The sequence below is a fragment of the Hemiscyllium ocellatum genome (genome assembly GCF_020745735.1).
Source record: "Hemiscyllium ocellatum isolate sHemOce1 chromosome 27 unlocalized genomic scaffold, sHemOce1.pat.X.cur. SUPER_27_unloc_1, whole genome shotgun sequence".
Taxonomy (NCBI): Eukaryota; Metazoa; Chordata; class Chondrichthyes; order Orectolobiformes; family Hemiscylliidae; genus Hemiscyllium; species Hemiscyllium ocellatum.
The window spans coordinates 1,269,089-1,292,361 of record NW_026867476.1 but is presented as its reverse complement, the minus strand read 5'-3'; the positions used below and the strand labels follow the sequence as shown (position 1 = coordinate 1,292,361).

The window sequence follows — 23,273 nt, the reverse complement described above, 5'->3', positions numbered from 1 at the left end:
CGAGTGGAACTGACCCCTTTCCTTTCTGCCCACCGCGGACAGGCCAAGGACGAGTACGATGATGCCATCTCATCTGGGCACCAGGCCTTCCTCCTGGAGGAGGACAGCAGCAGCGGCGACATCTTCTGCTGCACCGTAGGCAACCTGCCCCCTGGGCAGCGCGCCAGCGTCTCCCTCTCGTTCGTCCAGGAGCTGGCGATAGAGGCCGACGGGGCCGTGCGCTTTGTCCTGCCCTCCGTTCTCAATCCCCGGTACACACCGAGAGGTGAGGGATGGGATTTGTGAACGTCTGGACAGGAATAACGTGATCAAGGATAGTCAGCATGGTTTTGTGAAGGGCAGGTCGTGCCTCACAAACCTTACTGAGTTCTTTGAGAGGTGACCAAGGAGGTGGACGAGGGTAAAGCAGTAGATGTGGTGTATATGGGTTTTAGCAAGGCATTCGATAAGGTACCCCATGGTAGGCTACTGCAAAAACTACGGAGGTATGGCATTGAGGTTTGGAGGTTTGGATTAGGAATTGGCTGGCTGGAAGAAGACAGAGGGTAGTAGTTGATGGTATAGGTTCATCTTGGAGTGCAGTTACTAGAGGTGTTCCGCAAGGATCTGTTTGGGACCATTGCTGTTTGTCATTTTTATAAATGACCTGGAGGAGGGGCTAGAAGGTTGGGTGAGCAAGTTTGTGGATGATACGAAAGTCGGTGGAGTTGTTGACAGTGAGGAAGGATGTGGCAGGTTACAGCGGGATATAGATAAGCTGCAGAGCTGGGCAGAAAGGTGGCAAATGGAGTTCAATGTAGCTAAGTGTGAAGTGATTCACTTTGGTAGGAGTAACAAGAAGATGGAGTACTGGGCTAATGGTCGGAGACTTGGTAGTGTGGATGAGCAGAGGGATCTTGGTGTCCATGTACACAGATCTCTGAAAGTTGCCACCCAGGTAAATAGTGCTGTGAGGAAGGCATATGGTGTACTGGGCTTTATTGGTAGAGGAATTGAGTTCCGGAGTCCTGAGGTCATGTTGCAGTTGTATAAGACTCTGGTGCGGCCTCATCTGGAGTATTGTGTGCAATTTTGGTCGCCATACTATAGGAAGGATGTGGAGGCACTGGAACGGGTGCAGAGGAGGTTTACCAGGATGTTGCCTGGCATGGTAGGAAGATCGTATGAGGAAAGGCTGAGGCACTTGGGGCTGTTCTCATTGGAGAAGAGAAGGTTTAGGGGAGATTTGATAGAGGTGTACAAGATGATTAGGGGTTTAGATAGGGTTGACAGTGAGAACCTTTTTCTGCGTATGGAGTCAGCTGTTACTAGGGGACACAGCTTTAAATTAAGGGGAGGTAGGTATAGGACAGATGTTAGGGGTAGATTCTTTACTCAGCGGGTTGTGAGTTCATGGAATGCCCTGCCAGTAGCAGTGGTGGACTCTCCCTCTTTATGGGCATTTAAACGGGCATTGGATAAGCATATGGAGGATAGTGGGCTAGTGTAGGTTAGTTGGGCTTCGGTCGGCGCAGCATCGAGGGCCGAAGGGCCTGTACTGCGCTGTATTTTTCTATGTTCTATGTGAGGCTCCCCTCCCGGAGATAGACTGGGTGAGGCAGAACCGCTCAGTGAAACACTGTGCCAGCGCAGGAAGGAAGGGGTGACGGACAGGGTAACGCTCCCTCTACACTGCCCCCCCACCCATCCCAGGGACAGGGACAGCACGGGGTTAGATACGGAGTAAAGCTCCCTCTACACTGTCCCCCCCATCCCAGGGACAGGGTCAGCACGGGGTTAGATACAGAGTAAAGCTCCCTCTACACTGTCCCCCGTCTAACCCTCCTTGAATACTCTGACAAGGGGAAGAGGGGACACCATTGGGTCTTGTTCAGAGAGTTGCCCAGGAACAGCAGGAGGCTCCTTTGATCAGGATGGGCAAGGCTCCTGTGGCACTGGGGTGGACAGTCTCAGGCAGAGGCCATTCGCCCCTTGGACCAAGGGACAGGAGGGTGCTGACTGGCCCCCTGAGGTGGGTGACACAACGGCCGCACCGACGCTGAGTGAGGAGGTGAGCGACGCCGACCCGGCAGGGTGTGGGGTTCTGACACCGCGGCGTTGTCGGAACGAGGGATCGGAGAGGGGCGTGCGGAGGTGGTGATGGGTGACCGGGCTGTGATTCTCCCCCCTCCTCCCTCCCAGGTGAGCAGGCGGTCAGCGTGACCCAGGAGGTTCCCCGGGTACGACAGGCACCCTACACCCTGGCTCTGGAGGCCCAGATCCAGAGCACGCACGGGATCTCCCGCGTCCAGTCCAACTGCACGATGAGCGGCCTGGAGTATCTGAGGGAGGACCAGACATCGGCCAAGGTGAGGTGGGATTGTGGCGGGGGGGAAGGTGCAGGGGAGTAAGGGAGGCAGGCAGGGAGAGCTCATAACGCTGCAGTTACACGCAGCACCGGGGGAGGGAGTCACCTGTGTTCATCGTTCACATCAACACTCCTTCCCCATCTTTCACTGTCACCACCGCACAGTCCCCTCTCCCTCCCTCAGGGAGATATCTGTACACTGACTGGTGTCTCTCAGTCCCCTCTCTCTCAGGGAGATATCTGTACACTGACTGGTGTCTCTCAGTCCCCTCTCTCTCTCAGGGAGATATCTGTACACTGACTGTGTCTCTCAGTCCCCCCCTCTCTCTCAGGGAGATATCTGTACACTGACTGGTGTCTCTCAGTCCCCTCTCTCTCAGGGAGATATCTGTACACTGACTGGTGTCTCTCAGTCCCCCCTCTCAGGGAGATATCTGTACACTGACTGGTGTCACTCAGTCCCCTCTCTCTCAGGGAGATATCTGTACACTGACTGGTGTCTCAGTCCCCTCTCTCTCTCTCAGGGAGATATCTGTACACTGACTGGTGTCTCTCAGTCCCCTCCCTCTCTCTCAGGGAGATATCTGTACACTGACTGCTGTCTCTCAGTCCCCTCTCTCTCTCAGGAGATATCTGTACACTGACTGGTGTCTCTCAGTCCCCTCTCTCTCAGGGAGATATCTGTACACTGACTGGTGTCTCTCAGTCCCCTCTCTCTCTCAGGGAGATATCTGTACACTGACTGGTGTCTCTCAGTCCCCCCTCTCTCTCAGGGAGATATCTGTACACTGACTGGTGTCTCTCAGTCCCTTCTCTCTCAGGGAGATATCTGTACACTGACTGGTGTCTCTCAGTCCCCCCTCTCTCAGGGAGATATCTGTACACTGACTGGTGTCACTCAGTCCCCTCTCTCTCAGGGAGATATCTGTACACTGACTGGTGTCTCAGTCCCCTCTCTCTCTCTCAGGAGATATCTGTACACTGACTGGTGTCTCTCAGTCCCCTCTCTCTCAGGGAGATATCTGTACACTGACTGGTGTCACTCAGTCCCCCCTCCCTCAGGGAGATATCTGTACACTGACTGGTGTCTCTCAGTCCCCCCTCCCTCAGGGAGATATCTGTACACTGACTGGTGTCTCTCAGTCCCCCCTCCCTCAGGGAGATATCTGTACACTGACTGGTGTCTCTCAGTCCCCCCACCCTCAGGGAGATATCTGTACACTGACTGGTGTCTCTCAGTCCCCTCTCTCTCAGGGAGATATCTGTACACTGACTGGTGTCTCTCAGTCCCCTCTCTCTCTCTCTCAGGGAGATATCTGTACACTGACTGGTGTCTCTCAGTCCCCTCTCTCTCAGGGAGATATCTGTACACTGACTGGTGTTTGCTGTCCTGTATCTGACTGATGTTTCTTGATCCTGTCAGATATCTCTGGCAGACGGACACAGGTTTGATAAGGATGTGGAGCTGCTGATATACTATAAGGATGTTCACACCCCGAGTGCTCTCGTTGAGGCAGGGGTCGAGTCTGCAGGGGAAGGTAACACTGTCATAACCAGGGATTGGCGTGGTGGGGGTCTGCATGTGGGAGGTGGGGGGCGACTGTGAGAGTGAGGTAGGGTCCCGCTTGGATTGTGGCCTGGGATGGAGGAGGAGTGTGGATCAAAGTGGGGGTGGAGAGTGGGGGTCAGGGCGGGGTGGAGATTGGGTACAGGGAGAGTGGGGGTCAGGGTGGGGACGGGGGGAGAGTGGGGGTCAGGGGGGGGGGACGGGACGGGGAGAGTGGGGGTCAGGGTGGGGTGGAAATTGGGAGGGGGAGAGTGGGGGTCAGGGTGGGGACGGGGAGAGTGGGGGTCAGGGTGGGGATGGGGGAGAGGTGGGGGTCAGGGGGGGGATGGGGGAGAGTGGGGGGGGACGGTGGGGACGGGGGGGAGAGTGGGTGTCAGGGTGGGGGGACGGGACGGGGAGAGTGGGGGTCAGGGTGAGGACTGGGGGAGAGTGGGGGTCAGGGTGGGGACAGGGGGAGAGTGGGGGTCAGGGCGGAGTCCGGGGGAGAGTGGGGTTCAGGGTGGGGTTAGGTTTGGGGAGACGGGACGCTGAGGGGGGTTAGAGTGGGGGTCAGCGCTGAGATTGGATTGGGGTTCAGCCTGCCCATCAACTGTTTTGCAGGGACCCTGATGGGAGACCCCACCGTCATGGTCAGCATCTACCCCACCTTTCCCGAGAAACCGTCCCAGCATTCCTCTGGGGAGTTCATTTTCCTGATGGATTGTTCCGGAAGTATGGACTGCCCGATGGCGGAGGGTTATTCGGGCGGTGGGCCCACCCGTGTCCAAAGCGCTCAGGTAAGTCACCGGGTGTGAGGGGGAGCGGCCCCGGGCCCGTTCCCCTCGGCACGATTCGTCATCCGGAGCAGGGAGCCGGATTGGTTGGGAATCACGGAGGGGTTTCCTAAACTCCAGAACAGGGGCTGGTGTCTCCTTCAGGCCTCCCAGGGGCCATGTGACAGCGTCCCCTACGGAGAGACTGACCGCTGTCAGTGAGCACAGCATGCTGGGAAACTGGCCACCCCCATCATGGCCGCCCGGTGCGAACGCACCACCTTAGCCGGGATTAGGGATAGCCTGTCATCGTTCCTGAGGCACAGACAGACCGGGCCCCAACGGGGTAACGGACATATACAAACACAGCCAGCTTTCTGACTAACCACAACCCTAAACCCAGGCGGGGAACGACACTGTACTTCAGGTTATATCACCCGGAGTGTGAGGTGTGACTGTACTGGGGCAGTGTTTATTCAGCAGGGGAAGGGTTACTGACTGTGTGACTGTCCAGGGTCAGTGTGTATTCAGCAGGGGAAGGGTTACTGACTGTGTGACTGTATCGGGTCAGTGTTGACACAGCAGGGGAAGGGTTACTGACTGTGAGACTGTACAGGGTCAGTGTTGAGTCAGCAGGGGAAGGGTTACTGACTGTGAGACTGTACAGGGTCAGTGTGTATTCAGCAGGGGAAGGGTTACTGACTGTGTGACTGTCCAGGGTCAGTGTTTATTCAGCAGGGGAAGGATTACTGACTGTGTGACTGTACAGGGTCAGTGTTTATTCAGCAGGGGAAGGGTTACTGACGGTGTGACTGTACAGGGTCAGTGTTTATACAGCAGGGGAAGGGTTACTGACGGTGTGACTGTACAGGGTCAGTGTTTATTCAGCAGGGGAAGGGTTACTGACTGTGTGACTGTACCGGGTCAGTGTTTGTACAGCAGGGGAAGGGTTACTGACTGTGTGACTGTACCGGGTCAGTGTTTATTCAGCAGGGGAAGGGTTACTGACGGTGTGACTGTACAGGGTCAGTGTTTATACAGCAGGGGAAGGGTTACTGACGGTGTGACTGTACAGGGTCAGTGTTTATACAGCAGGGGAAGGGTTACTGACTGTGTGACTGTACCGGGTCAGTGTTTGTACAGCAGGGGAAGGGTTACTGACTGTGTGACTGTACCGGGTCAGTGTTTGTACAGCAGGGGAAGGGTTACTGACTGTGTGACTGTACCGGGTCAGTGTTGACACAGCAGGGGAAGGGTTACTGACTGTGTGACTGTACCGGGTCAGTGTTTATACAGCAGGGGAAGGGTTACTGACTGTGTGACTGTACAGGGTCAGTGTTGACACAGCAGGGGAAGGGTTACTGACTGTGTGACTGTACAGGGTCAGTGTTGACACAGCAGGGGAAGGGTTACTGACTGTGTGACTGTACAGGGTCAGTGTTTATACAGCAGGGGAAGGGTTACTGAGTGTGTGACTGTACAGGGTCAGTGTTTATTCAGCAGGGGAAGGGTTACTGACGGTGTGACTGTATCGGGTCAGTGTTGACACAGCAGGGGAAGGGTTACTGACGGTGTGACTGTACCGGGTCAGTGTTTATTCAGCAGGGGAAGGGTTACTGACTGTGTGACTGTACCGGGTCAGTGTTGACACAGCCTGTTTGCCTGTTTCTCCCCTACAGGAGACCTTACTCCTTCTCCTGAAGAGCTTGCCGTTGGGATGTTACTTCAACATCTACAGATTCGGGAGCAGCTTTAATTCCTTCTTCCCGTGAGTGGACGTTGTCCTGATGGGGTGGCGGTATTCGGAAAGGCAGCGGGGGTGGCGGGAGGCTAGCGGGGGGAGCTGACGGGGGTGGTGGGGCTGAGCTGTCAGCGCGTGGCTGTTGATGTCTTGTTGAGGATGCTGCTGGCCTCTTGGCTGTGGGGTGTGGGGTGTGGGGTGTGGGGTGTGGGGTGTGCTGGCTCGGGTGGAGGGTGGGTCTGCCCCGGACCAAAGGCCTTGGGGACGCCATGTCCCGTGACACCTCAATCCCATGTGTCCATGTCCCACTGCCTCTCTAAGATGGGCTCGCTCTCTCACTCCCGCTCCCCCTCTCCCCCTCCTCCTTTCCCTCTCCCGCCCACCCTCTCTTCCAGCCCCTCCCTCTCCCCCTCCCTCCTCCTCTCCCTCTCACTCTCTATCTCCCTCCCCCTCCCTCTCCTCTCCCCTTGCCCTCTCCCTCTCCCGCTCCCCTTCCCCCTCTTTCTCCCCCTCCCTCTCCCTTCCCCCCCTCCTCCCCTCCCCCCCCCTCATCCCCTCCTCCCCTCCCCTTCTCCCCCCCTCTCCCTCCCCCTCTCCCCCCCCTCCCCCTCCCCCTCTCTCCCTCTCCCCCCTCCCCCTCCCTCCCCCTCTCCCCCCCCTCCCCCCCTCTCCCCCCCTCTCCCCCTCTCCCCCTCTCCCCCTCTCCCCCTCTCCCCCCCTCCCCCTCTCCCCCTCTCCCCCTCTCCCTCTCCCCCTCTCCCCCTCTCCCCCTCTCCCACTCCCCCTCCCTCTCTCCCTCCCCTCCCGCTCCCCTCACCCTCCCGCGATCTCCCTGTAGCGTGAGCATTGACTACACTCAGCAGGTACGATCACGGTGCCAGGGACGCTGGTTCAATCCCACCCTCGGTGGGACTGGCCTGTGTGGTGTCTTCCCATTCTCCCCTCCCCCGCCCTCCCGTGTCTGCATGGGTTTTCTCCGGGTGCTCCATTTTCCTCCCCCAGTCCAAAGAATGTGCAGGTTAGGCTGCGTGGGCCGTGCTAAATTACCCATAGTGCCCAGGGATGTGCAGGTTAGGGTGGATTGGCCGTGCTAAATTACCCATAGTGCACAGGGATGTACAGGTTAGGGTGGATTGGCCGTGCTAAATTACCCATAGTGCCCAGGGATGTGCAGGTTAGGGTGGATTGGCCGTGCTAAATTACCCATAGTGCACAGGGATGTGCAGGTTAGGGTGGATGGGCCATGCTAAATTACCCATAGTGCCCAGGGATGTGCAGGTTAGGGTGGGTTGGCCATGCTAAATTACCCATAGTGCCCAGGGATGTGCAGGTTAGGGTGGATTGGCCGTGCTAAATTACCCATAGTGCCCAGGGATGTGTAGGTTAGGGTGGATTGACCGTGCTAAATTACCCATAGTGCCCAGGGATGTGTGGGTGCATTAGTTAAGTGGAAATGTCAGGGAATGGGTCTGGGCAGGTTATTCGGCACAGGGTGGGTGTGGACGTGTTGGGCCGAAGGGCCTGTTTCCTGTCGGGAATCTAATCGAATCCGCCTCCCTGCAGTGAGAGTGTCGAGTACAATCAGCAGTCGATGAAGACAGCCCTGGCGACGTTGGATGGGATATCGGCAGACATGGGGGGCACAGAGATCCTCGAGCCCCTCCGTGCCATTTACAGGGTGCCCTGTAGGGCATCGCACCCACGGCAGGTAAGGTTCAGGGGGGAATGTGCCGGGAGCCCTCCCGGTAATACCCAGAACACACCTCAGAGCGTGCTCCCAGGCTTGAGTTGAAGCCCTACCGTGCTAGGTAGCCAAGACCCCAGCGTGGACTGAGTGTCATAGAATCCCTGCAGTGTGGGAAGCAGGCCATTCGGTCCATCGAGTCCACACCAACTCATCCCCCTCAGACCCACCGCTCTTACCCCATCCCTAAAACTCAACATTTCCCATGGCTAACCCTCCCAGTCTGTCCACCCCCTGGGCACTATGGGTAACTTAACATGGCCGATCCACCCTAACCTGCACATCCCTGGGCACTATGGGTAACTTAACATGGCCGATCCACCCTAACCTGCACATCCCTGGGCACTATGGGTAGCTTAACATGGCCGATCCACCCGAACCTGCACATCCCTGGGCACTATGGGTAATTTAGCATGGCCGATCCACCCTAACCTGCACATCCCTGGGCACTATGGGTAATTTAGCATGGCCAATCCACCCTAACCTACACATCCCTGGGCACTATGGGTAATTTAGCACGGCCAATCCACCCTAACCTGCACATCCCTGGGCACTATGGGTAATTTAGCACGGCCAACCCACCCTAACCTGCACATCCCTGAGCACTATGGGTAATTTAGCACGGCCAATCCACCCTAACCTGCACATCCCAGGGCACTATGGGTAATTTAGCATGGCCAATCCATCCTAACCTGCACATCCCTGGGCACTATGGGTAATTTAGCATGGCCAACCCACCCTAACCTGCACATCCGTGGGCACTATGGGTAATTTAGCACGGCCAATCCACCCTAACCTGCACATCCCTGGGCACTATGGGTAATTTAGCATGGCCAATCCACCCTAACCTGCACATCCCTGGGCACTATGGGTAATTTAGCATGGCCAATCCACCCTAACCTGCACATCCCTGGGCACTATGGGTAATTTAGCACGGCTAATCCACCCTCACCTGCACATCCCTGGGCACTATGGGTAATTTAGCACGGCCAATCCACCCTAACCTACACATCCCTGGGCACTATGGGTAATTTAGCATGGCCAATCCACCCTAACCTGCACACCCCTGGGCACTATGGGTAATTTAGCACGGCCAATCCACCGTAACCTGTACATCCCTGGGCACTATGGGTAATTTAGCACGGCCAATTCACCCTAACCTGCACGTCCCTGGGCACTATGGGTAATTTAGCATGGCCAATCCACCCTAACCTGCACGTCCCTGGGCACTATGGGTAATTTAGCACGGCCAATCCACCCTAACCTGCACGTCCCTGGGCACTATGGGTAATTTAGCATGGCCAATCCACCCTAACCTGCACGTCCCTGGACACTATGGGTAATTTAGCATGGCCAATCCACCCTAACCTGCACACCCCTGGGCACTATGGGTAATTTAGCATGGCTAATTCACCCTCACCTGCACATCCCTGGGCACTATGGGTAATTTAGCACGGCCAATCCACCCTAACCTACACATCCCTGGGCACTATGGGTAATTTAGCATGGCCAATCCACCCTAACCTGCACATCCCTGGGTGCTATGGTTAATTTAACACGGTCAATCCACTCTGAGCTGCATATCTTTGGACTGTGGGAGGAAACTGGAGCACCCGGAGGAACCCCCGCAGACACGGGGAGAACGTGCAAACTCTACACTGAGTTGCCCATGGCTAGACTCGAACCTGGGTCCCTGGTGCTGTGAGGCTGCAGTGCTAACCACTGAGACAAACTTGCGGCTTATTTTAATGTCACACAGACAGAAACGCTCTCGCGCACACACACACAGACAGTCACAGACACACACACACACACAGGCACACACAGGCGCACACACACACAGACAGACACACACACAGTGTCACAAACACACACACAGTCTCTCACACACACACACACACACACACACACACACACACACACACACAGTCTCTCACACACACACACACAGACGCACAGACAGACACACAGGCGCACAGACACACACACACACAGACACAAACACACACGCACACAGAGACAGACGGATACACACACAGACGCACACACACAGACAGACACAGTCACAAACTCACCCACACACACTACCTCTCACTCCCTCAGCCACTCACACACCTTCACATGCACTCTCCCGCGCAGAGATAGTTGACAGTTAGCTCAGTTGGCTGGACGGCGGGCTTGTGATACTGAGTGACCGCCAACACCAGCTGAGGTGACCGTGAAAGTGCCACCTTTGCAGCCTGTGTGTGCTGAGGCGGGATCACCTTTGGGATAAACCGGCAGCGATCTCCCTCGTATGAGCGAGAGAGCGAGAGAGCAGCTCTGTGTGCTGCTCTGGGACAGACAGTGACCCCTCTCCCACCCCCCCCCCCCCAACTAACACCTTTCCTCCCTTCTTCCAGCTCTTTGTCTTCACTGACGGGGAGGTGTCGAACACCAAGATGGTGATTGACGAGGTTCGGAAGAACGCCCACAATCACAGGTAACAGGGGCCAGGGTATCTGGCCTTTCTGTCTCTGGGCGCGCTGGGGGTGGAGCGGCGTTTTGGACGCGGTCAGTGTCCCTGGCACACCCAAGGACCAGGCGCGACTCTCTCCGAGTGTGCGTCTCACGGTGACGGACGCAGCGTGAACCATCCCTCGGCCATCCCTCGAAAATATCTCCCTAACCTTGCCATTCCTGGCCCCTCCGGAATGCTCCCCCCCCCCCCCCGCCCCTCCCTCGTCTGCCTGAGTCTAAATGACCTCCATCAGCCAGAGACAACACCCAGGGCAGTCACCGGGCAATGTCAGAGAGACGCTGAGTGAAGGCCCCTCCCGGTCTGGGCTGGAGGTAAAGGTCGCACAACCATGACTGGAGGAAGAACATGCCCAAGGGAGAGAGATCTTTCTCCCACTCACCTCCCAAGGAATGACCTTTGACCTTGAGCCGTTGGCCAAGGGCTAACGGGCGCTCTGAGCCCATTGGTCTGACCCTGCTCCCACTGGTGTCCACAATGGTCAATCCACCCTAACCTGCACATCCCTGAGCACTATGGGTAATTTAGCATGGCCAATCCACCCTAACCTGCACATCCCTGGGCACTATGGGTAATTTAGCATGGCCAATCCACCCTAACCTGCACATCCCTGGGCACTATGGGTAATTTAGCATGGCCAATCCACCCTAACCTGCACATCCCTGGGCACTATGGGTAATTGAGCACGGCCAATCCACACTAACCTGCACATCCCTGGGCACTATGGGTAATTTAGCACGGCCAATCCACCCTAACCTGCACATCCCTGGGCACTATGGGTAATTTAGCACGGCCAATCCACCCTAACCTGCACATCCCTGGGCACTATGGGTAATTTAGCACGGCCAATCCACCCGAACCTGCACATCCCTGGGCACTATGGGTAATTTAGCACGGCCAATCCACCCGAACCTGCACACATTTGGACTGTGGGAGGAAACTGGAGCACCCGGATGAAACCCATGCAGACACTGGGGGGAGAATGGGCCAACTCTACACAGAGCGTCACCCCCCGAGGGTGGGGATTGAACCCGGGTCCTTGGCGCTACGAGGCAGCGGCGCTAACCACTGAGCCGCTGTGACGAATGGGACTGTGTACAAAACGGCAATGCACAGATCTTTCCCCTTCAGGCCCGACTGCCCCAGCAAACCCTCGATTCAGGCGATGGAGCTGGCCAGTGGAGACCGCTCAGCCCATCCATCCTGTTGTACCCTGCCGTCCCCCGGTCCTGCTGCTCCCGGTAATCCGAGCTGTTCCCTCCCTCCCGCCCCCCCGTCCAGGTGTTTCTCCTTCGGGATCGGGCAGGGTGCCTCGACGCAGCTGATCAAAGGCATCGCCAAGGCAGCCTCCGGGAACGCCGAGTTCATCACAGGCAAGGACAGGATGCAGCCAAAGGTAGGTGGGAGGGGGGATCCTGTCAGGGGTGAGCAGGGCTGACTGGGGCACAGGGGGAGGAGGAGCGAGGAGTGGGGGCTTAACCCGGAGCTCAGGGAGCGACAGGGAGTCACCCCCCAAACACCCCGACACTGACTGGGGGGTAATTACCCCAAACACCCCGACACTGATGGACTGGGTGTGAATGTGCCATGACCAATCCACCCTAACCTGCACATCCCTGGGCACTATGGGTAATTTAGCATGGCCAATCCACCCCTAACCTGCACATCCCTGGGCACTATGGGTAATTTAGCATGGCCAATCCACCCTAACCTGCACATCCCTGGGCACTATGGGTAATTTAGCATGGTCAATACCCCCTGACCTGCACATCCCTGGGCACTATGGGTAATTTAGCATGGTCAATACCCCCTGACCTGCACATCCCTGGGCACTATGGGTAATTTAGCATGGTCAATCCACCCTAACCTGCACATCCCTGGGCACTATGGGTAATTTAGCATGATCAATACCCCCTGACCTGCACATCCCTGGGCACTATGGGTAATTTAGCATGGCCAATCCACCCTAACCTGCACATCCCTGGGCACTATGGGTAATTTAGCATGGTCAATACCCCCTGACCTGCACATCCCTGGGCACTATGGGTAATTTAGCATGGTCAATCCACCCTAACCTGCACATCCCTGGGCACTATGGGTAATTTAGCATGGTCAATACCCCCTGACCTGCACATCCCTGGGCACTATGGGTAATTTAGCATGGCCAATCCACCCTAACCTGCACATCCCTGGGCACTATGGGTAATTTAGCATGGCCAATCCACCATAACCTGCACATCCCTGGGCACTATGGGTAATTTAGCATGGCCAATCCACCCTAACCTGCACATCCCTGGGCACTATGGGTAATTTAGCATGATCAATACCCCCTGACCTGCACATCCCTGGGCACTATGGGTAATTTAGCATGGCCAATCCACCCTAACCTGCACATCCCTGGGCACTATGGGTAATTTAGCATGGTCAATACCCCCTGACCTGCACAGCCCTGGGCACTATGGGTAATTTAGCATGGCCAATCCACCCTAACCTGCACATCCTTGGGCACTATGGGTAATTTAGCATGGCCAATCCACCCTAACCTGCACATCCCTGGGCACTATGGGTAATTTAGCACGGCCAATCCACCCTAACCTGCACATCCCTGGGCATTATGGGTAATTTAGCACAGCCAGTCCACCCTAACCTGCACATCCCTGGGCACTATGGGTAATTTAGCACGGCCAATCCACCCTAACCTGCACATCCCTGGGCACTATGGGTAATTTAGCATGGCCAATCCACCCTAACCTGCACATCCCTGGGCACTATGGTAATTTAGCACGGCCAATCCACCCTAACCTGCACATCCCTGGGCACTATGGGTAATTTAGCATGGCCAATCCACCCTAACCTGCACATCCCTGGGCACTATGGGTAATTTAGCACGGCCAATCCACCCTAACCTGCACATCCCTGAGCACTATGGGTAATTTAGCACAGCCAATCCACCCTAACCTGCACATCCCTGGGCACTATGGGTAATTTAGCACTGCCAATCCACCCTAACCTGCACATCCCTGGGCACTATGGGTAATTTAGCACGGCCAATCCACCCTAACCTGCACATCCCTGGGGCACTATGGGTAATTTAGCATGGCCAATCCACCCTAACCTGCACATCCCAGGGCACTATGGGTAATTTAGCACGGCCGATCCACCCTAACCTGCACATCCCAGGGCACTATGGGTAATTTAGCATGGCCGATCCACCCTAACCTGCACATCCCTGGGCAAACACCCCACAGTCAGTCCCCCACGAGGCGGCAATTGAACCCGGGTCCCTGTTGCCGTGAGTTGGAAGTGTTGCGAGGGGCTGGAAAACGCCAATGGAACGCCTGACGTGTTGTCCTTGCCGCCGACAGGTGCTGCAGAGTTTGAAGTTCGCCCTCCAGCCGGCTGTGTCTGGCCTGACCGTCGGCTGGGAGCTACCGTCTGGGCTGGAGGCGGTCCTCCTGTCCCCGCTGCCCACCGTCATCTTCAACGGTCAGCGGTCCATCCTCTACGCCCAGCTGAAGGGCAAGGTGAGGGACAGAGGCGGCGTTTACCACCAGGCCCCCAGGAGCATCACCTTACAGGGAATAAACTTCTCAGTCTCTCCCTCGGGGACCCCCGTTACAGAGGGAGTCTCTCCCTCGGGGACCCCTGTTACAGAGGGAGTCTCTCCCTCGGGGACCCCCGTTACAGAGGGAGTCTCTCCCTCGGGGACCCCTGTTACAGAGGGAGTCTCTCCCTCGGGGACCCCCTGTTACAGGGGGAGTCTCTCCCTCGGGGATCCCTGTTACAGGGGGAGTCTCTCCCTCGGGGACCCCCGTTACAGGGGGAGTCTCTCCCTCGGGGACCCCTGTTACAGAGGGAGTCTCTCCCTCGGGGACCCCCGTTACAGAGGGAGTCTCTCCCTCGGGGACCCCCGTTACAGAGGGAGTCTCTCCCTCGGGGATCCCCGTTACAGAGGGAGTCTCTCCCTCGGGGACCCCTGTTACAGAGGGAGTCTCTCCCTCGGGGACCCCTGTTACAGAGGGAGTCTCTCCCTGTGCGTATCCTTTTTGTAGGGTGGAGGTTTTGAACTCTGTATTGATATTCAATGTGTCTGGGGTTTCCTGGGCTGGGAGGGCAGGGGTGGTGGGGTTTCCTGGGCTGGGAGGGCAGGGGCGGTGGGGTTTCCTGGGCTGGGAGGGCAGGGGCAGTGGGGTTTCCTGGCCTGGGAGGGCAGGGGCGGTGGGGTTTCCTGGCCTGGGAGGGCAGGGACGGTGGGATTTCCTGGCCTGGGAGGGCAGGGGCGGTGGGATTTCCTGGCCTGGGAGGGCAGGGGCGGTGGGGTTTCCTGGCCTGGGAGGGCAGGGACGGTGGGGTTTCCTGGGCCGGGAGAGCAGGGACTGCAGTGAAGTGTGACACTCCTTGCCCCCCCACGATGTAACCCGTGCCCCTCCCCTCCCCTCCCTTCCCCTCCCTCAGGTTGACCCCAGTCTGGACGCCGAGATGTCCCTGAAATATTCCCTGGGAGAGGAGCTCATCCAGAACAGCATCAGGTTCAAACTCCAGCCACAGGATTCACTGAGGTAACTGTCCGCAGCTAACCGCTGGGTTATCATCGTCCCGATCCCAAATCTGGGATCCTCTCAGCGCCGTATCCCAATACTGGGATAGTGACAGTGGGTGGGCACGGTGATTCCCTCTCCCTGACGGAGCTGTGCCGACCTGCCCTGGAGTTCTGAGGTAACTATCCGCAGCTCACCGCTGCGTTACCATCGTCCCGATCCCAAATCTGGGATCCTCTCAGTACCGTATCCCAATACCGGGATAGTGACAGTGGGTGGGCACGGTGATCCCCTCTTCCTCCCCCCTGACGGAGCTGTGCCGACCTGCCCTGGAGCTCTGAGGTAACTGTCCTCAGCTCACCGCTGCGTTCTGAAACAGAGAGAGCTTCCGTTTCCTGCGTTGACGTCTGACGGAGCCTATCCGAGTGCAGCGTAGTATTTGGTCTTCGTTGTCATTACTACTGACTCTTCGTTCTCGTCTGTGTGGGGGCCAGCAGTCCCCCTGTTCTCCCGGACTCTGACCCAACAAAAGAGCTCCCGTTTATTTTGAAGCTGTCCTCTCCCTTCCGAACCTCTCTGTTCCTCCTTCTCATCTGACTGAGAATCTGAACCACCATTCATCCTTTGACTTGGCTTGTTGTCAGGTGCACGTTGTTCTCCTGTAACGTGCTGTCTCGCGACGACGCAGTTGACAAACTGGGGGACCCTCTTTCTAAAGCGCAAACTTTTAAAGTTACGATGCGATTCCAGTCCCATCAGCTGAAACGGTGCCGCTATTGCATGATTTTCTTACAACGCACGCGGACAGAACTGTTACACCGTTATAGCGGAGTTCTCTCTGTGTACCTAAGTACAATGAGAAGCTTTGTTTGTGAGCAGTACAGGCAAACCAGTCAGCGAGGACGTACAGCTCAAAGGGTGACGGAAAAAACCCGACTCTGACAGAGTAAGTCATACAGGGTATACCTGACAGGGCAGGGACTAGACAAGGTCAACACGGACACCATCGGCATTATTTGGAGTCAGAGAATTCATTCATCAGGCTTATAAAAGCCAAGAGGAAGCTGTTATTGAACCTGCTGGAGGATGTGTGTGTCTGTGTGTGTGTGTGTGTCTGTGTGTGTCTGTCTGTGTGTGTGTGTCTGTCTGTGTGTGTGTGTCTGTGTCTGTAATTGTGTGTGTGTGTGTCTCTAATTGTGTGTGTGTGTCTCTCTGCAATTGTGTGTGTGTGTGTGTGTGTCTGTGTGTCTGTGTCTGTAATTGTGTGTCTGTGTGGGTGTGTGTGTATATCTGTAATTGTGTGTGTGTGTGTGTATGTATCCGTAATTGGGTGTGTGTGTAAATCTGTAATTGTGTGTGTGTAAATCTGTAATTGTGTGTGTGTATATCTGTAACTGTCTGTGTGTGTGTATCTAACTGTGTGTGTGTATCTGTAACTGTGTGTGTGTATGTGTGTATCTAACTGTGTGTGTATCTGTGTGTGTGTGTGTATCTGTGTGTGTGTGTATCTGTAACTGTCTGTGTGTGTGTGTATCTGTGTCTATCTATCTGTGTGTGTGCCTATCTGTCTCTGTGTGTGTGTGTGTGTGTGTGTATCTGTGTCTGTGTGTATCTGTGTGTGTGCCTATCTGTATCTGTGTCTATCTGTCTCTGTCTCTGTGTCTGTGTCTGTATCTGTGTGTGTGTGTGTGTGTGTGTGTCTGTCTGTCTCTGTGTGTGTGTGTGTGTGTGTGTGTTTTCAAGCTTCTGTATTTTCTCCCTGACGGAAGGCGGTGTAGGAGAGCCTGACCGGGGTGGGGGTGGGGGTGGGGGTGGGGGTGGGGGTGGGTCCTGTGCTGACACCAGCAGCCTCCCCATGGAGTGTAACTGGAGACCGCGGCTGGTTTCTGTGATGGAGCCTTTCTTTATGGGTCAGTTGCCATGCCTGGCCGCAATGCCCCACCCAGACAATACGCCTTCTGTGCTGGAGCTGTAGAAGTCCCCGGGAGGGATCCCGACGGAGGTGCCGCACTTCCTGACCCGCCTGAGGAAGGAGGGGCGCTGTTGTACCTTCTCGGCCGTCGCGTCTTCGTGGGAAGTCCAGGGCCGGGCGTCGGTTAATCGTGGCTCCCAGGAACCTGACGCCGTCCAACCCTCTCCCCCTCAGCTCCGTTGGTGTCGATGTGGGCGTGTTCTGCCCCTGCCTCCCTGACGTCCGCGTTAGTTTTGCCGACGTCGAGAGAGAGAGAGGTAGCTGTCATTGAACCGTGTCGCCAAGCCCTCGGCCTCCTTGCCTTATTCTGATTTCACCGTAGTTTTGAGTGTTGTCCATGCACGGTTGACGTGCTTCTACTGCACGTTTTGGTACACCGCTCAGGCTGGAGTCTAGTGAGCGCACATCTTCCTGGTGACTGTCCGCTTCCTGCTCAGAAAGCCGGAGTCAGAGCCGTTCGGGTCAAAACGCTGACCCGTTTGCCCTGGATCGCGGTGGGGTCCAGTCGTCCCCACACGCTGTAGCCTCGACGCACCGTCTCTCCCACCACCTGAAGGAGTGTTGATTATTTATTTACTTATACCGGTTTTCACAAATGGCGGCTCAGTGGTTAGCACCGCTGCCTTGTGGCGCCGGGGACCCAGGTTCGATTCCAGCCTCTGCGGCGACTGTCTGTCTGTGTGGAGTTGGCGCATTCTGCCCGCCCACCCCATCCCCATGTCTGTGTGTGGGTTTGCTCCAGTTTCCTCCCACAGTCCAAACATGTACAGGTCAGGGTGGATTGGCCGTGCTAAATTACCCATAGTGCCCAGGGATGTGCAGGTCAGGGTGGATTGGCCGTGCTAAATTACCCATAGTGCCCAGGGATGTGCAGGTTAGGGTGGATTGGCCGTGCTAAATTACCCATAGTGCCCAGGGATGTGCAGGTTAGGGTGGATTGGCCGTGCTAAATTACCCATAGTGCCCAGGGATGTGCAGGTTAGGGTGGATTGGCCGTGCTAAATTACCCATAGTGCCCAGGGATGTGCAGGTTAGGGTGGATTGGCCGTGCTAAATTACCCATAGTGTTCAGGGATGTGTTACGTTGCCCGTTATGTTAGGTGCGTTAGTCAGAGGGGAATGGAGGGTCTTCGGAGGGTCGGTGTAGACTGGTCGGGCCGAAGGGCCTGTTTCCACACTGTAAGGGAACCTAATCTCAATATCACCCATTTGTCCACCATGACAAGGTCAGGAAAGCGTGTAACCACTGACCAGAGACTCAACGAGCAGTCAGCTCTGCAGTACAGCAAGAACCGCTTTCAACCATCTTCGAGGAACGTATCCCCCGTCCTGCTGCTGATGACCAATGCCAATCTCGTGGGTCCTTATCTCCCCCTCACCGCCAGAGTGGAGACGCTGGCTCTGTGTGTCCCAGTGAATGCTGGGGACCCCGTATTCAGGACTCCGCCCGTACAGAGCCACCGATCCTGAGCGCTGTTGGAACGGCTCCTTAACCCTTCGTGCTCCCTCGGGCTGACAGCTGGGGGGGTCCCCGTCGGTGAGCGTGAGACCCTGGCGGAGAGCCCTGTCGAGCAGAGGCTTTGATAGCCGCCATACCACAATACCGGGACGTCCCGTGAGCGAGACGCCCCCGAATACAGGGGGCCGCAGGGGGGGGGGGGGGAGCGGGGGGATGGGGTGGGGAGGGCTTGCTGTCTTGCGCACGGACTAACCCCTTTCCGAAACCCCTTCGTCCGCTTCAGGTCCACGGCCCACCGCTTGGCCGCCAAGAGGATGATCGAGGGCTTGGAGTCGGGAGCCGGCCGCGAGAGCGCGGCTGTGAGGGAGCAGCTCGTCCAGCTCAGCAGCCGGGCCAACGTCCTCTCCTCCCAGACCGCCTTCGTCGCGATCAACAAAGACCTCAACCAGCCCCTGCAGGGTCCCCTGGTCAGGAGGAACATCCCCCACCTAAGATGTAAGTGGCCTGGCCTGAGGGGGGGGAGAGGGGACGGTGCTGCCCTGTCTGCCCAGCAGCTGGGGCTGGGTGCGGCTGGGATTGGGCCTGTGCTGTTTTACCTGTCTCATCCCCCCCCCCCACCTGTCTGTCTGTGGATCTCCCTCACCCGAGCAAGCCCAGGAGCAGGGTGTAACCTGGTAACGGGCTGACATTTGGAAAGGGGTGTCCGTGAAGGTGATATTCCTGATAACCGTTGCCGTTGTCTTCCAGCTATAGGCTGTGTGCCGACGATGATGTTCCAACAGTGCGCCGCTTTCTATCAGGGTCCGGTTCCCATGATGGGTAATGTGTGCAACCAACTTTTCATCTGTGTGTGTGTGTGTGAGAGAGAGGGGGGACAGTGTGTGTGTGTGTGTGTGTGAGAGAGGGGGGACAGTGTGTGTGTGTGTGTGAGAGAGAGGGACTGTGTGTGTGTGTGTGTGTGTGTGTGTGTGTGTGTGTGAGAGAGAGAGAGGGAGACTGTGTGTGTGTGTGTGTGTGTGTGTGTGTGAGAGAGAGAGAGGGAGACTGTGTGTGTGTGAGAAAGAGGGACAGTGTGTGTGAGAGAGAGAGAGGGACTGTGTGTGTGTGTGTGTGTGTGTGTGTGTGTGTGTGTGTGTGTATCTCTGTGTGTCTATGCATCTACGTGTGTGTACGTGACACTGTTGTGTGTGTTGTCTGTGTCTGTGTGGATGAGATTGTGGCTGTGTGTGTGGGTCTGTGTGTCTACGCGTCGAATGTGTGTCTGTGTGTGTGTGTATATGTGTGTGTCTCTTTCTCTGTTGTGTTTCTATGTGTCTATGCGTCTAAGTGTGTGTAGGTCTGTGCGTGTGTGTGTTTGTGTGTCTGTGTGTGTGTGTACGTGTGTGTGTAAGTGAGAGACTGTAGGTTTGTGTCTATCTGTGAGAGAGAGAGAGAGACAGTGAGTGTGTGTATGTCTGTATGTGTGCATATATGTGTGTGTGTATATGTGAGAGAGAGACTGTATCTTTGTGTGAGAGAGACAGTGTGTGAGTACGTATGTGTGTGAGAGAGAGACAGAGTGGTTGTGTATATGTCTGTGTGTGTGTGTCTGTGTGTGCATGTCTGTGTGGGTGTGTGTATATTATTGTGTGGGTATATGTCTGTGTGTCTACGCATCTAATGTGTGTGTCTGTGTGGTGTGTGTGTATCTCTATAAGTGTCTACGCGTCTAAGCGTGTGTGTGTATGTCTGTGTGTGTCTCTGTTGTGCGTGTGTGTGTGTCTGTCTGTGTACATGTGTCTCTGTGTGTGTATGGCTGCCTGTGTGTGTATATCTGTGTGTGTGTCTTTATGCGTGTGTGTGTGTCTGTCTATGTACATGTGTCTCTGTGTGTATGGCTGCCTGTGTGTGTATATCTGTGTGTGGGTGTGTATGTGTGTGTGTGTGAGTGAGAGAGAGTGTGAGAGACTGTGGGTGTGTGTATGTATGTCTGTGTGTCTGTCTGTCTGCGTGTGTGTGAGAGAGAGAGACAGTGTGGGTGTGTGTATGTCTGTGTGTGTATCTGTGTGAGAGCGAGGCAGTGTGTGCAGGTTAGTCTGTTTGAGAAAGACTCTGGGTGTGTGTGTGAGAGAGACTTTGTGGGTGTATGTATGCGTATGTGTCTGGGTGTGTATGTCTGTGTGTGGGCGTGGGTGTGTATGTCTGTGTTTGGGTGTGGGTATGTGTGTATGTCTGGGTGTGTATGTCTGTGTCTGTGTGTGGTTGTGTATGTCTGTGTCTGTGGGCGTGTGTATGTGTGTGTCTGTGTCTGTGTCTGTGTCTGTCAGTGTGTGGGGAGGGGGCATAGCCTTTTCAATTTGAATCCACGTGTGTGCGCCACAAACCACACTCACTGGGGGAGGGGTCCCGTACTCCCGGCCTCAGTGTGGGCCCAGTGTGACACCCTCCCGGCCTCAGTGTGGGCCCAGTGTGACACCCTCCCGGCCCCAGTGTGACACCCTCCCGGCCCCAGTGTGACACCCTCCCGGGCCCCAGTGTGACACCCTCCCGGGCCCCAGTGTGACACCCTCCCAGGGCCCCAGTGTGACACCCTCCCGGGCCCCAGTGTGACACCCTCCCGGGCCCCAGTGTGACACCCTCCCAGAGCCCCAGTGTGACACCCTCCCGGGGCTCAGTGTGACACCCTCCCGGGGCTCAGTGTGACACCCTCCCAGGGCTCAGTGTGACACCCTCCCAGGGCTCAGTGTGACACCCTCCCGGGCCTCAGTGTGACACCCTCCCAGAGCCCCAGTGTGACACCCTCCCGGGCCCAGTGTGACACCCTCCCAGGGCTCAGTGTGACACCCTCCTGGGGCTCAGTGTGACACCCTCCCGGCCTCAGTGTTGGCCCGGATTGAGAGCCGCTGGGCCTAGCTAGGCCTGAACAACCATTCCAGCCTCACCCATCCTTCCAAAACATTTTTCCGACCTCTGGAGTGACAAGGTGAAGGCTCGTGTGGGACTATGCTCATCGAACTAATGTTGTGAGCTTTCTATGTCCCTACTGCTCATGTATTCCTGTCATGCTGAGCATTGTATTTATTTTCCCCGTTAAGATTTTGCGCTTGAGCGTCTCTAGGCCTGTACCCAGATTGGCACCGGTAAGCGGTAACTCGCAAACCTTTCCCTGAACTCGCCTGAATACCTGTGACGATTAAGTTGATTCAATTCCGACCCTGTCCTCCGAACCACCTCGAGTTGTGGTGAGGTCAGAGCCCTAGGCCGGTCTGTCGGTCAGGTCACCTTCGAGGGGTCGGGTTGAACCTTCAGACTGGGTAGGGCGTTGAAAAGGGCTGAGGGGGAACCTTCCTCACGGCCGCTTCCGTTGTGTTCCAGGTTCGGTTGCGATGGCCCCGGGTCTGCGTTCTCCCATGAAGAAGATGAGCAAGGTGTTCGGTGGTACGCTCGCTGTTTTTGGTCAGTGCTTTGGGTCCGGGAGTGGGGAGGTCGCGCTGTGCAGCACGTCGTTCCGGGCCACATTTTGGGAACACTGCTACAGGAAGGGTGTCGTGAAACACGAGAGGGCGCAGAAAAGGTTGACGCGGATGTTGCGAGGGTTGGAGGGCTTGAGCTGTGGCGTGACTTGGAAAAAAACGTCTACCCCGCCCCAGGCTGGGAGGTTTGGAGGGAAATCTTGCCCCGTTCACAGTGTGTAGCAGAGGTCAACGCAAGTATTTAAAGAAGTGTAGATTTTTAAAAAAATCTACTCTACTTTTCATCGTTTATATAAATGATTTGGATGCGAGCATGAGAGGTACGGTTAGTCAGTTTGCAGATGACCCCAAAATTGGAGGGTGTAGTGGGCAGCGAAGAGGGTTCCCTCAGATTACAACAGGATCTGGACCAGATGGGCCAGTGGGCTGAGAAGGGGCAGATGGAGTTTAATTCCGATAAATGCGAGGGGCTGCATTTTGGGAAAGCAAATCTTAGCAGGACTTATACACTTAATGGTAAGGTCCTGGGGAGTGTTGCTGAACAAAGAGACCTTGGAGTGCAGGGTCATAGCTCCTAGAAAGTGGAGTCGCAGGTAGATAGGATAGTGAAGGAGGCGTTTGGTATGCTTTCCTTTATCGGTCAGAGTATTGAGTACAGGAGTTGGGAGGTCATGTTGCGGCTGGACAGGACATTGGTTAGGGCCACTGTTGGGATATCACGTGTAATTCTGGTCTCCTTCCTATCGGGAAGATGTTGTGAAAGGGTTCAGGAAAGATTTACCAGGATGTGGGAGGGTTTGAGCTACAGGGAGAGGCTGGGGCTGTTTTCCCCGGAGCGTCGGAGGCTGAGGGGGTGACCTGGTTTATAAAACCATGAGGGGGCAGGGATAGGGGTAAATAGACAAGGTCTTTTCCCCCCTGGGGTGGGGGGGAGTCCAGAACTAGAGGGGGGTAGGTTTAGGGTGAGAGGGGAAAGGGAGCTGAGGGGTAACTTTCTCACCCAGAGGGTGGTACGTGTGTGGAATGAGCTGCCAGAGGAAGTGGTGGGGGCTGGTACAATGACAGCGTTGAAAAGGTGGATGGGGACAGGGATAGGAAGGGATTGGAGGGGAATGGGCCAAGGGGCTGGCAAACGGGGACTGGGTTAGGTTAGGGATATCAGGGTCGGCACAGACGGGTTGGG

At 56.1% G+C, this 23,273-nt stretch overlaps 1 protein-coding gene across 1 annotated transcript in view; it reads left to right on the top strand.

The window, feature by feature from the left end:
* LOC132807059 (von Willebrand factor A domain-containing protein 5A-like) overlaps positions 1–23,273 on the top strand; it is a 31,989-nt gene that overhangs the window by 1,259 nt on the left and 7,457 nt on the right. The window contains exons 2-14 of the mRNA XM_060821362.1: positions 43–265; positions 2,182–2,348; positions 3,771–3,885; positions 4,515–4,690; positions 6,346–6,434; positions 7,971–8,115; positions 10,554–10,633; positions 11,951–12,065; positions 14,035–14,193; positions 15,125–15,228; positions 18,922–19,133; positions 19,386–19,457; positions 21,993–22,055. Coding sequence (XP_060677345.1) covers positions 43–265; positions 2,182–2,348; positions 3,771–3,885; positions 4,515–4,690; positions 6,346–6,434; positions 7,971–8,115; positions 10,554–10,633; positions 11,951–12,065; positions 14,035–14,193; positions 15,125–15,228; positions 18,922–19,133; positions 19,386–19,457; positions 21,993–22,055 — 1,720 coding nt within the window. The remainder of the gene's footprint in view (positions 1–42; positions 266–2,181; positions 2,349–3,770; positions 3,886–4,514; positions 4,691–6,345; positions 6,435–7,970; positions 8,116–10,553; positions 10,634–11,950; positions 12,066–14,034; positions 14,194–15,124; positions 15,229–18,921; positions 19,134–19,385; positions 19,458–21,992; positions 22,056–23,273) is intronic.